Here is a 12,624-nt window from a genome sequence, read left to right on the forward strand (position 1 = left end):
ATCCCCATGAACAAAGGCCTTCAAGATAAGCCCCTGTTTATTTATGTATCTGTCTGCTTGTGATCTATAGCAAGCCATGTGTGAAACAGGTCACTTCTGTGAATCTGAAGGGGGGCAGCTGGAGGATCTGGGGTAAGAGGACATAGGTGGAGGGGTCCAGGGAGTCCAGAGAAGTACCATTCACAGTAAAGTCAACAGCACTTTCCTGGTTCCAAAGGGCAGGATGGTTAATCGCTTGGGGCAGTAAAGACAGGACTACCACTGTCAAGGCCTTCATGAATATTTGCAAGTTTTGTTGAGTGTTTAATTCTGATAAATGATCATCCAGAAATAACTATTGGTGAGTTGGTAGCAGCTGTCCCAGCAATTCTTTCATATGTGGCATGAGTTAACGCATCCTTTGGGCCGCTGAAGATCCGGGCGCTTTCATGAGCTGCGATGATTTGCTGCACATTTTTATAATTCCTAACTCTCATTGTGTACCAATTGCCCACAGTGCATCATTTGTATGGATTAATGTGTATTAAATGCATTCCTTACTCCTGAAATGGATGAAATATCACATCCTACATCCGTATGTGTTTTTCTTGTGGTTAACCTTGTACCTTATAGGTCTACAAATTACTTTTCACAAAGTGTTCTTCTGTTCATATTTCGACTGAGTAGAATTATGTGACATTTAGGCATGAATATACAGCCCAGCAGTCCAGCACTGGAAGCCAAGATTGCAAAGACCTCCACAGCCACCATGAACCTGCCCTTAGTGCTAAGGTAGGCTGGGATGAAGGAGACCCAGACGCTGCAGAAGACCAGCATGCTGAATGTGATGAGCTTGGCCTCATTGAATCTATTGGGCAGGTTTCTGGCTAGGAAAGCCACCATGAAGCTGGCAAAGGCCAACAGACCTATGTAACCAATCACAGCATAGAAGGCAGTGATAGATCCCGGGTCACACTGCAGGATCATCTTCCCATTCTCAGAATGAAAGTCTGTGTGAGGGTGAGGTGGAGTGGTGAGCAGCCAAGAGAGACATATGACTACTTCCCCCAGAGTGCAGATGATGACAATGGAGCCAGACACTCTGGACCCGAGCCACTTGCTCAGTCGACTCCCAGGTCGTGTGGCATTGAAGGCGATGATGACAGTGATGGTCTTTGCTAACACACAAGACACAGAGACAGTGAAAATAATCCCAAAGGCAGCCTGCTGGATCAGACAGGTCAATGTAGCCGGGCGTCCAATGAACAAGAGGGAGCAGAGAAAGGCCAACATCAGCGAGACGAGCAGCATGTAGCTGAGATCCCGGTTATTGGCCTTCACTATCGGTGTGTCCCGGTGTCGGAGAAATATCCCCAGCACTGCTGCTGTGGTTATGCAGAAGATAACAGCCATGGAGGCCAAACTCACACCAAGACCATCGCTGTATGAGAGGAAGACCACGTATTTGTAGAGGCAGCCGTCCTTCCTGTCATTGGGCCATTGGTCCTCAGGACATTTCAAGCAGTTTTCCATGTCTGCAAGAAACACATTGACAATAGTTAACAATGCACAGACATGAGAGATTGGAGAAGTACTGTAAGATGAGCATGAATCCCTAAGAATTGAATAGTTAAATACATGAAACCAATTCACTTTTGTGTTTCGACACAAGAATGAGCACTCTGAGGCCTGTGGGGAAACAGCGCTTTATGCAAATAAAGATAGATAGATAGATAGATAGATAGATAGATAGATAGATAGATAGATAGATAGATAGATAGATAGATAGATAGAATAGCATCAAAACATGTGCATAGAGATTCATAGAGATAGCATGCATGTTACATGGCATCACGCGTGTAATAGTATGCAATAGAGCACAGCTTGGAGACTTTCTGCAAGGCTCTTTCAAACGCTACCAAGCTCTAGAGTTATTCAGCCGCCCAGCTGGCCATCCTCCTCACTACAGTACAGATAAGGAAGGCTTTCTAGTCTTGTTCAAGCTGGATGGGTTTTCTGGGCGGAGAGAAGGTGAGCCAGAAGATCCTCTAGGATCAAATAAATCTATTAAATTGGTCATTAAGTTCATACTCTCAAATTGCACTAACAATAAAACCACTGGCTAGGATCATTGACACTTATCTCGAGATTGTCATCAATTAATTCCACAGCCTTCACACAATTGTTTTTCAAAATTCAAACTATATTGACATCCATATGACGAAATTAGACTTCATTTCGGATAACAACAGGCACATAATCAATAGAATGTTCACTCTCACTGAACCATTCCTTGGACATAAACAAATAACACAAGAGCTGTTTTCCAGATAAAAAATCCATCGAAGTTCAAAAACTCACATCGACAATAAATACATCCTGCACAATGAAGTTTAAAACGCATTACAAATAGAATTTCTCTTGTATATATACATCTAAAGTTTTACAACTAGCTGTGCAATTAAAATGTTTAAACCATAGATACTGTCAGTATTTGTATTTTAGTTTTTTTTAATTTATTGTATATAGCTGAATTAATCAACTTTTACAATTTCGTAATAGCATTATATAAGAAAAAGAAACAAATATCAAAAATTACAATGTTACACACTTTCATACAGATGAATCAAGATTAAAAAATAAAAATGAAATGAATTTAAATGAAGAACAAATCCAGTACAAGGAAAATGTAAAATAGAGCAAGACAAGTACTAAAAACCCATTTCATTCAGACAATTTTGAACATAGTACATTATAACTAAAATTGATCCACAGAAAAAATTGATCAAAACAATAAAAATAGTCTTGTTCATAATATCCTTTGTCGACAGCCATATCCCTTAATTAGCAACATTACTTGATTCATCACCGTAGAGATTGTTACTTATTTCATTCATATTAACTTGAACAAGTTTTAAAGCTCGCAAAAAATGTATTAGAGCAATTCGCAAAGACACCAAATTACCTGGGAATATCAATTCCCACATATGTTCAGGTGACAACTCTCTATACATCATTAGAGGTTTTTTAAAAAACTGTTTACGTTGGTTACTTACATTTTTACATGCTGTTACTATATGTTTTAAAGTTTCTATTTCACCTGTAAGGTTACAAAATCGGCAATAGGGCGTCGAGTTTGCCGTAAGTTTGCGTCTATGCAAAATCTGATTGGTTGGCCATATATTAAATCGCATGCGCATAAAATCTGCTCTATGATGAACTGACGGGGAACAATTCGGATATTTTTCTGGTTGACAGTATTTTTTCTGAGTAAAAGGATGACTGTAAAAATGATGATATTTCATACATTTATCTCTGGTCCGAATCCAATCTAATTGAAAAAGTAAAGCTTTTGCTTTAACTGGATTGCTTAATAAGGTGTCCAAAGATATGTTAGCATCTGTTAAAGCTCGTGTTGCTGTTAATCGCCATCTTCTGGCAAACAAATCATTAGATCTAAACATATGTCTTGATAACATGCCTATCAGCAAATGAGAATCAATTGCCAGCAGACACGTCCTGACAAGAGAAATTACTTGCCAGATGTAACACGCAAACAGTGAACTAATGCCCAATTCATGTCTAATTATAACACCTGGAACACATCCCGGTAGTTTGAGAACTCGTTTCCCAAATCAAAATTCCAAACTATTCCACTTTATTTCAGTGACATGGTTTTTTGTTTCTGCACCATATAAAATGATGGGGGTAGTTTTCTGTAGAAAAAAGGTCAAGGTAGACAGGACCGAGAATTTGCCATAAGTACCATTAATTATGGTCGCTTGCGACATAGATCGAATTAGTTTCAGCTCCAAACACTGTTAATGGGCTTTGTCATGTGCTTTACTTGTTATGGTTACACCTAGATACACATTATGTTGTACCTGTTCTAGGACTTCGCCCTGAAGCACCCACTGACATTTCTAACTACCCTGGCTTCTGTTCTTATGACAGATCATCACTTTAGTTTTTGTCAGATTTATGGACATACAGTTCTCCCTTACATAACTAGACAATGAGTTCAGTAACCTCTTTAGGCCTTCTGGTGACTTGGAAATTAAAAAAAGGTTGTCCGCATAGAGAATGGCCGCGATGATTTTTCCAGCCAACTTGGGAGAATCAGACAAGATGTTCACAAAGGCATCTCCAATATCAGAGATGAAGAAATTGAAGAGGGCAGAGGCTAGTATACAACCTTGCCTCATCCCTCTTCGTGTCTCGACAACTGCGGTCAGAGAGCCCGGTAAATCCAGTCTAACCTGCATTTTGGTGCCGGTATGTAGATCTTTTATTAACTGTACCAGGTGTGCCGGACATTGAGCCTCAATCAGTTTTTGTAACAGAAGTTCCCTGGAAACAGAATCAAACACTACTTTGAGGTCAACAAAAATAATGAAAAGTGACTGATTCAATGGGAGATAATGGGTCACCAGAGCCTTAAGAGTAAGCAAGTTAATGGATGTGCCCATGTCTGCTATAAAACCTGTTTGAAACGGGTCACGTTTAAGATGCGTTATTGACCATGCGTTAAATTCTCTCATAATAAATCGAGAGAATAACTTGCCCGGGGCGTCGAGCAGGGAGATCAGCCTGTAGTTGTCAGGGCACGACCAATCTCCCTTCGTGAATATTGGTATGACGATCGAGCAACTCCATGACTCAGTGACACAGTGTTACATTCAATTATTTTTTTGAACAGATTAAAGAGGATCTGAGTCCATTTTTATGGATGCTGCTTAAAGACCCAATTACTAAACCCATCAGGGCCTGGTGCCTGCGAGCTACTGGATTTATTTATGAAGAGCAATATGTCTTCCTTAGTAATTTGTAATTCACCATAACTGTGCTTAGGATAATTGTCAGTCTCAATCTGATTTCTAGGAGAAGCATACATCTGCGAAAAGTGATCTCTCCATTGTAGTTCTGTGACTCCGTTGACCTGTACCTGCAATTGTTTAGAAGCAATAGCATTGTTTAGCAGGACCCAAGTATCATTGTACAGTTTTATGGTCAGGGGTCTTGGGCTGGTCAGTACACTCAAATGGATGTGTCCTAGGCTTGGGAGTCCCCGGTTGCTATAACTTAAAGGTCAGTACTGGTGAAGGCTTAAAGCCTCTACACCCTTTCTCATGGGATAACTCTTCAAAGATCAACTCCTGCACTCTCTTGGACTTGAAGGGCAAATTCCTTGTGGGTTACATGTACTAATGGTAAGAGATAACGGAGAACTGTGTATTTCAAATCAATTAACCTTCTGCAGGGCTGTGAGCAGAAAATGCATGCACACCCTTCTAACCCTCGGGACTGGATTAAGCTTACTGCCATAGCTCTAACACTAGTCCTCGATTTCAAGATGGTGTCTAACTTGTAAAATGGAGTCTCGTTCAACACATACTGTTAGTATCAAACATTCACTATATTTCCACTACAATCCCGTTTCTATGGGTGGCCCACTCGATTCTCTTAGTTCCCTCACACCATCTCCTTATATAATCATCTCACCATAAATTGCTGAGGTGCTTGAGACTTCCTGTCCTGCTCCCCAACACTGCACCAATCACATAGGAGAAACACTGATTGTAAACAGCTGTAGGAGTGTGTCTGATCCACAGCATTGAGTTGAGGACTCCTAATAATAAGTGAAACATACAGTCAGAGTGTGCGGGTTGGAGATGGGCGAAGATGCAAGCAGAGGGTCTAAGAGGTTCATGGGTTAGGATGCACAATCCACACAACCTCTTGGCTTCTGTAGGGTATGTTGTATAAACGTGGGGCTTGGCAGTATTTTCTTAACGCCAAAAACAATGGTAATTTGACAGTGACTATTCCTTGCATTCAGATTGGGTTTGACTTTATAGTGGAATACATTTTGTTGGTGGTATTTTGGTGAGCACAATTTCTTTGTTTTATTTGTGGCCCCACCATACAAAACCCCTTTCTTTTGTTTATACTGTTCTTGTGATCTCTAGAGGCCTCAGACTTCTACATTATTCAGAAACACCACATTTTCATATGAAGTGCCACCTATGGCTGTTATCACTAATTTCTTTACATTAGTGAGACTATGTTTCCATGGAGTATTCACAATAACATGTGGTATTATCACTAATTTATGTACATTAGTGAAACTATGTTTCCATAGGGTATTCACAATAACATGTGGTATTATCACTAATTTATTTACATTAGTGAGACTATGTTTCCATAGGCCTCTCTCTGCTGATTCATATACGCTCAGCAGACTATTGCATTATATTCCACTCAGAAGCCACACACACATACCCTGAGTGGAATCACGCGCACAACTATTTATAATGGCTCATGACATTGCTTCATGTGTGTAAGAAACTTGTCACGTTAAACATCATTCCCTCCCCTACAGAGTATTTTCTTTTTTTTTATAGGCACCAAATGAGGAACAGAAGCAAGAATACTCTCAGGCAGACTGCGTGTTATCACAATTTTATTTCAAAATGATACATTACCATTCTGGTGAGACAATCCTTTCTGAAATAAACATAAGAGAAACAAATGCAATAATACCATGAATTTCATTTTACATTTTCAACAAGCAAAAGAGAGATTATATCATGTGCCTTGCAACATTATAACGTGGCAGTTGACACAGGAGAATTCCCTATCGCTGCACTGCCTGTCTAACAGTAGATCATTCGTCCGGCAGTCACAGCAATCTCACTCCATTTGTATATTTACCAGCTATTTGTAGCTTTTCAGCACGCAAAATCTCCTGGCTTGTCATCTTTGAGCAGTGACCCAGGGCTCTCTTTTTTTTTCTTTCTTTAAAGCACCCAGCAAGAACATGCAGTTCAATCTGCAATCTGCAGTTCTCAAGTCGGTGCCAAGTGACTAGAAAACCCTAGTCTCTGAAGGTCAGTGGTCCAGCTCCTCACAGCAGCAGAACAAAGGCGACCTCACTGCAACCCCGCAAAATGTCTTCTCCTTGTAATTCTGACAGAGACACTCCAAAAGACCTCTGTTACCGCCCCTAAATCTACGTAGATTATTGTCTCATCCTTCCTCAACAATTGCTCACTTTTACAGAAAGCAACTGTTTCTAACTGATTTCCTGGCATTCAAATTTTGCTTCCTGCAAAGACAGTGAACAGGGCAAAGAAAAATTGCCCGTTTAAAAATGAATCTCAGCCTGCTTCATTTTGCACATGGAGAGCACATTATAATGTTAAGTAGTTAGAATCGTGTTAGTATTTGTTAGTTAAGTTAATTAATCAAGTATCTAATGTGTCTCCTGTAAGTGAGGCATTTCAAGTGAAGAAAAAAAATAGTGTGCTTTTAAATAGGTATTGAGAAAAAATAATGAGAAAAAAATGGTGTGCTTTTAAAAATAGATAGCCTGTCTTCATATAGTGCTTTTAAAATAGATAGCCTGTCTTCATATACATGTCCATATGTTACCCTGGCAACACATGGATTGCTGTACCACAGCACAGTAATAATGTGATATCATGCAGTGGTGCTGCACTCCAAAACACGCTAAATTATACTACATATCCCCTCCTTTTTCTGAGAATTTGGCCATGGTCCAAGCTACAATTGGAAGAAACCCAACTTGCTCTCGTTCTTCTTTTAAAATGTATGCGTATCCAACAAAATGAATATTCATATGTAAAAAATGAAACTTGAAAAATCACTGTTCAATCATCATAATATCAAAATTCATCTCTGAGTCCATCAATTCTTATAAAATATTTTACATATATCTTCCCAATGGAAGTGTCCATAGTCCAGTGTCTTACTTTTATACTTGAAGTCAATCACAAAACAATAAAATAAAACAAATAGTTAAAATAAAGAATTAATATAACAGATTAAAATAATTAATTAAAATAATAAATATGTGGAACTCTATACTCCAGGACACTTGTCTGCCTCTGATATGTCCCGACCAGCGATGTCACATCATTTGGTTCATTTGGGTACTATTTCATCCTGGCACTCTTGGACCCTTTTTCCATAGGAGTCATCTCTTTTTGGCATTCCGGTTACTTTGTCTTGACCTCCACCCAGAGGCAGGCATCATTTGATCTTCATCCAGTGGACTCCAGGACTCCATCGTCTCCCGCATCCTACGGTCCCGGGACCTCCGACCCAAAATACGTTAGTATTCTAAATCAAAATAGAAAAGGAACAAATTAACTGGCCGATTCATGGAATTAATGTGCGCCGAAAATTCCCGCGCAGAGGTGCCAAAACGTGCGATTCGCAATAAAAGTGTGAAAATCGCAGTGCAACTGCGAAAATCGCAGGGAAACCAGCGCACATCGATTCATGGAAGTCCGTGCGCGAGAAAAACATTGGATGTGCGCTGAAAAAGTGCGCGGCGCACGCCTGCGCGCAGATCATCCAACGGCGTGAGCCACTGCCGCTGCAAATTCGCACATAGCGCGGCACACATTACAAAAGTAGGCGTAACACGGGGCGTAACAATCGGAATGGGGAACAACGCGTGGAAATATGGGCATCACAGGGAAGTACAGGAGGCAAGTGCGCGGAACGCCCACACGCTCGCCTACAACTCGTATTCATGGAATCCAATAGGGCAAACCAGCGCACGGTCAAAGACGCGCACAGGGCCAAACAAGTACACCCCAAGAAAGCAGGGGTTAGCGTCCCTGCGCCTGAAATAAATGTGCGCCAAAATGTGCGCTAACAAAAAGCACCCATATACAGCTATGATGAATGATCCATACAGTGGCCCTCTAGGACAAATGAGGTGCAAAGGGGTACCGACAAACACGGACACCCGCTGTGTGAAAAATAGCATGTGCGTGTATTACGGGGTTCGCGGAAGTTCCACACGCGATTGGCCTGGACACGTCTATTCCGGGGTGCGTGGGAAGTTTCACACGCAAATTTGCAGGGTACGTGTATTTCGGTGTGTGCGCGTGAAGTTCCACATGCAATTTCAGCAGGATACGTGCACTCCGGGTGCGCGGCAAATTCCACACGCGAATCCAGCAGCCTACGTGTATTTCGGGGGTGCCGGGGAGTCCCACACGTGAATTGGCCGTGTGGGTCCTCCCAGCTGTTCCCTCTACACCCTCCATGGCCCCAGTAGGCGGACCACACAACAGGGGATTACCCTAGACCCCTGCACATGTCCCGCAGGCAGCCCATCCACCATGGCCATGCCCCCCAGCCAACCCACATGTCACCTTGCACTACTGCCCACCAACGCATGTCTCCCAGCACCCCTACACCCCTGCATCCAGGGGCACACTCCACCAGGCGCCCACTCCTGTCTCCCTGCATCCCCACCCCCCTGCATCCAGAGGCACCCTCCACCAGGCCCCCACTCATGTCTCCCAGCACCCCCACCCCCCACCAGTCAGGGGCACCCTCCACCAGGCCCCCACTCATGTCCAACTCATGTCTCCCTGCACCCCCACCCCCCAGCACTGTGGGGCACCCTCCACCAGACCCCCACTCATGTCTCCCTGCACCCCCAGCCCTCAGCACTGCTCAGCACTGTGGGGCACCCTCCACCAGGCCCCCACTCATGTCTCCCTGCACCCCCACCCCCCTGCATCCAGGGGCACCCTCCACCAGGCCCCCACTCTTGTCTCCCTGCACCCCAACCCCCAGCACTGTGGGGCACCCTCCACCAGGCCTCCACTCATGTCTCCCTGCACCCCCACACCCCAGCAGTGTGGGGCACCCTCCACCAGGCCCCCACTCATGTCCCCCTGCACCCCACTCCCCTGCATCCAGGGGCACCCTCCACCAGGCCCCCACTCATGTCTTCCAGCACCCCCACCCCCCACCAGTCAGGGGCACCCTCCACCAGGCCCCCACTCATGTCCCCCTGCACCCCCACCCCCCTGCATCCAGGGGCACCCTCCACCAGGCCCACACTCATGTCTCCCTGTACCCCCACCCCCCAGCACTGTGGGGCACCCTCCACCAGGCCCACACTCATGTCTCCCAGCACCCCCACCCCCCACCAGTCAGGGGCACCCTCCACCAGGCCCCCACTCATGTCACCCTGCACCCCCACCCCCCTGCATCCAGGGGCACCCTCCACCAGGCCCCCACTCATGTCTCCCAGCACCCCCACCCCCCACCAGTCAGGGGCACCCTCCACCAGGCCCCCACTCATGTCACCCTGCACCTCCACCCCCCTGCATCCAGGGGCACCCTCCACCAGGCCCCCACTCATGTCTCCCAGCACCCCCACCCCCCACCAGTCAGGGGTACCCTCCACCAGGCCCCCACTCATGTCCAACCCATGTCTCCCTGCACCCCGACCCCCCAGCACTGTGGGTCACCCTCTACCAGGCCCCCACTCATGTCCCCCTGCACCCTCACCCCCCTGCATCCAGGGGCACCCTCCACCAGGCCCCCACTCATGTCTCCCTGCACCCCCACCCCCCAGCACTGTGGGGCACCCTCCACCAGGCCCCCACTCATGGCCAACTCATGTCTCCCAGCACCCCCACCCCCCAGCACTGTAGGGCACACTCCACCAGGCCCCCACTCCTGTCCCCCTGCACCCCGAACCCCCACCAGTCAGGGGCACCCTCCACCAGGCCCCCACCCATGTCCAACTCATGTCTCCCTGCGCCCCCACCCCCAGGCACTGTGGGGCGCCCTCCACCGGACCCCCACTCATGTCTCCCTGCACCCCCAGCCCTCAGCACAGCTCAGCACTGTGGGGCACCCTCCACCAGGCCCCCACTCATGTCGCCCAGCACCCCCACCCCACCACCAGTCAGGGGCACCCTCCACCAGGCTCCCACTCATGTCTCCCTGCACCCCCACCCCCCCAGCACTGTGGGGCACCCTCCACCAGGCCCCCACTCATGTCTCCCTGCACCCCCACCCGCCAGCACTGTGGGGCACCCTCCACCAGGCCTCCACTCATGTCCCCCTGCACCCCACTCCCCTGCATCCAGGGGCACCCTCCACCAGGCCCCCACTCATGTCTTCCAGCACCCCCACCCCCCACCAGTCAGGGGCACCTTCCACCAGGCCCCCACTCATGTCCCCCTGCACCCCCACCCCCCCTGAATCCAGGGGCACCCTCCACCAGGCCCCCACTCATGTCTCCCTGCACCCCCACCCCCCAGCACTGTGGGGCACCCTCCACCAGGCCCCCACTCATGTCTCCCAGCACCCCCAACCCCCACCAGTCAGGGGCACCCTCCACCAGGCCCCCACTCATGTCACCCTGCACCCCCACCCCCCTGCATCCAGGAGCACCCCCCACCAGGCCCCCACTCATGTCCCCCTGCACCCCCACCCCCCTGCATCCAGGGGCACCCTCCACCAGGCCCCCACTCATGTCTCCCAGGACCCCCACCCCCCACCAGTCAGGGGTACCCTCCACCAGGCCCCCACTCATGTCCAACTCATGTCTCCCTGCACCCCCACCCCCCAGCACTGTGGGGCACCTTCCACCAGGCCCCCACTCATGTCCCCCTGCACCCCCATCCCCCTGCATCCAGGGGCACCCTCCACCAGGCCCCCACTCCTGTCCCCCTGCACCCCCACCCCCCTGCATCCAGGGGCACCCTCCACCAGGCCCCCATTCATGTCACCCAGCACCCCCACCCCCAACAGTCAGGGGCACCCTCCACCAGGCCCCCACTCATGTGTCCCAGCACCCGCACCCCCCAACAGTCAGGGGCACCCTCCACCAGGCCCCCACTCATGTGTCCCTGCCCCCCACCCCCCAGCACTGTGGGGCACCCTCCACCAGGCCCCCACTCATGTCTCCCAGCACCCCCATCCCCCACTGCATCCAGGGGCACCCTCCACCAGGCCCCCACTCATGTCTCCCTGCACCCCAACCCCCCTGCACTGTGGGGTACACTCCACCAGGCCCCCACTCATGTCTCTCAGCACCCCCACACCCTACCAGTCAGGGGCACCCTCCACCAGGCCCCCACTCATGTCCAACTCATGTCTCCCTGCACCCCCACCCCCCAGCACTGTGGGGCACCCTCCACCAGGCCCCCACTCATGTCCCCCTGCACCCCCACCCCACTGCATCCAGGGGCACCCTCCACCAGGCCCCCACTCATGTCTCCCTTCTCCCCCACCCCCCAGCACTGTGGGGCACCCTCCACCAGGCCCCCACTCATGTCTCCCAGCACCCCCACCCCCCACCAGTCAGGGGCACCCTCCACCAGGCCCCCACTCATGTCCAACTCATGTCTCCCTGCACCCCCACCCCCCAGCACTGTGGGTACCCTCCACCAGGCCCCCACTCATGTCCCCCTGCACCCCCACCCCCCTGCATCCAGGGGCACCCTCCACCAGGCCCCCACTCATGTCTCCCAGCACCCCCACCCCCCCACCAGTCAGGGGCACCCTCCACCAGGCCCCCACTCATGTCCAACACATGTGTCCCTGCACCCCCACCCACCAGCACTGTTGGTACCCTCCACCAGGCCCCCACTCATGTCCCCCTGCACCCCCACCCCCCTGCATCCAGGGGCACCCTCCACCAGGCCCCCACTCATGTCTCCCTGCACCCCCATCCCCCAGCACTGTGGGGCACCCTCCACCAGGCCCCCACTCATGTCCTCCTGCACCCCCACCCCCCTGCAACCAGGGGCACCCTCCACCAGGCCCCCACTCATGTCTCCCTGCCCCCCCACC

General features: G+C 49.1%; 1 protein-coding gene across 1 annotated transcript in view; it reads right to left on the reverse strand.

The window, feature by feature from the left end:
* Window positions 1-621: 621 nt before the first annotated feature.
* Window positions 622-12,624, reverse strand: part of LOC138510708 (vomeronasal type-2 receptor 26-like) — a 419,457-nt gene continuing 407,454 nt past the window's right edge. Inside the window, exon 3 of the mRNA XM_069626474.1 lies at window positions 622-1,514. Coding sequence (XP_069482575.1) covers window positions 622-1,514 — 893 coding nt within the window. The remainder of the gene's footprint in view (window positions 1,515-12,624) is intronic.

The sequence above is a fragment of the Ambystoma mexicanum genome, chromosome 6p, assembly GCF_040938575.1.
Source record: "Ambystoma mexicanum isolate Mex_15411 chromosome 6p, UKY_AmexF1_1, whole genome shotgun sequence".
Classification (NCBI taxonomy): domain Eukaryota; kingdom Metazoa; phylum Chordata; class Amphibia; order Caudata; family Ambystomatidae; genus Ambystoma; species Ambystoma mexicanum.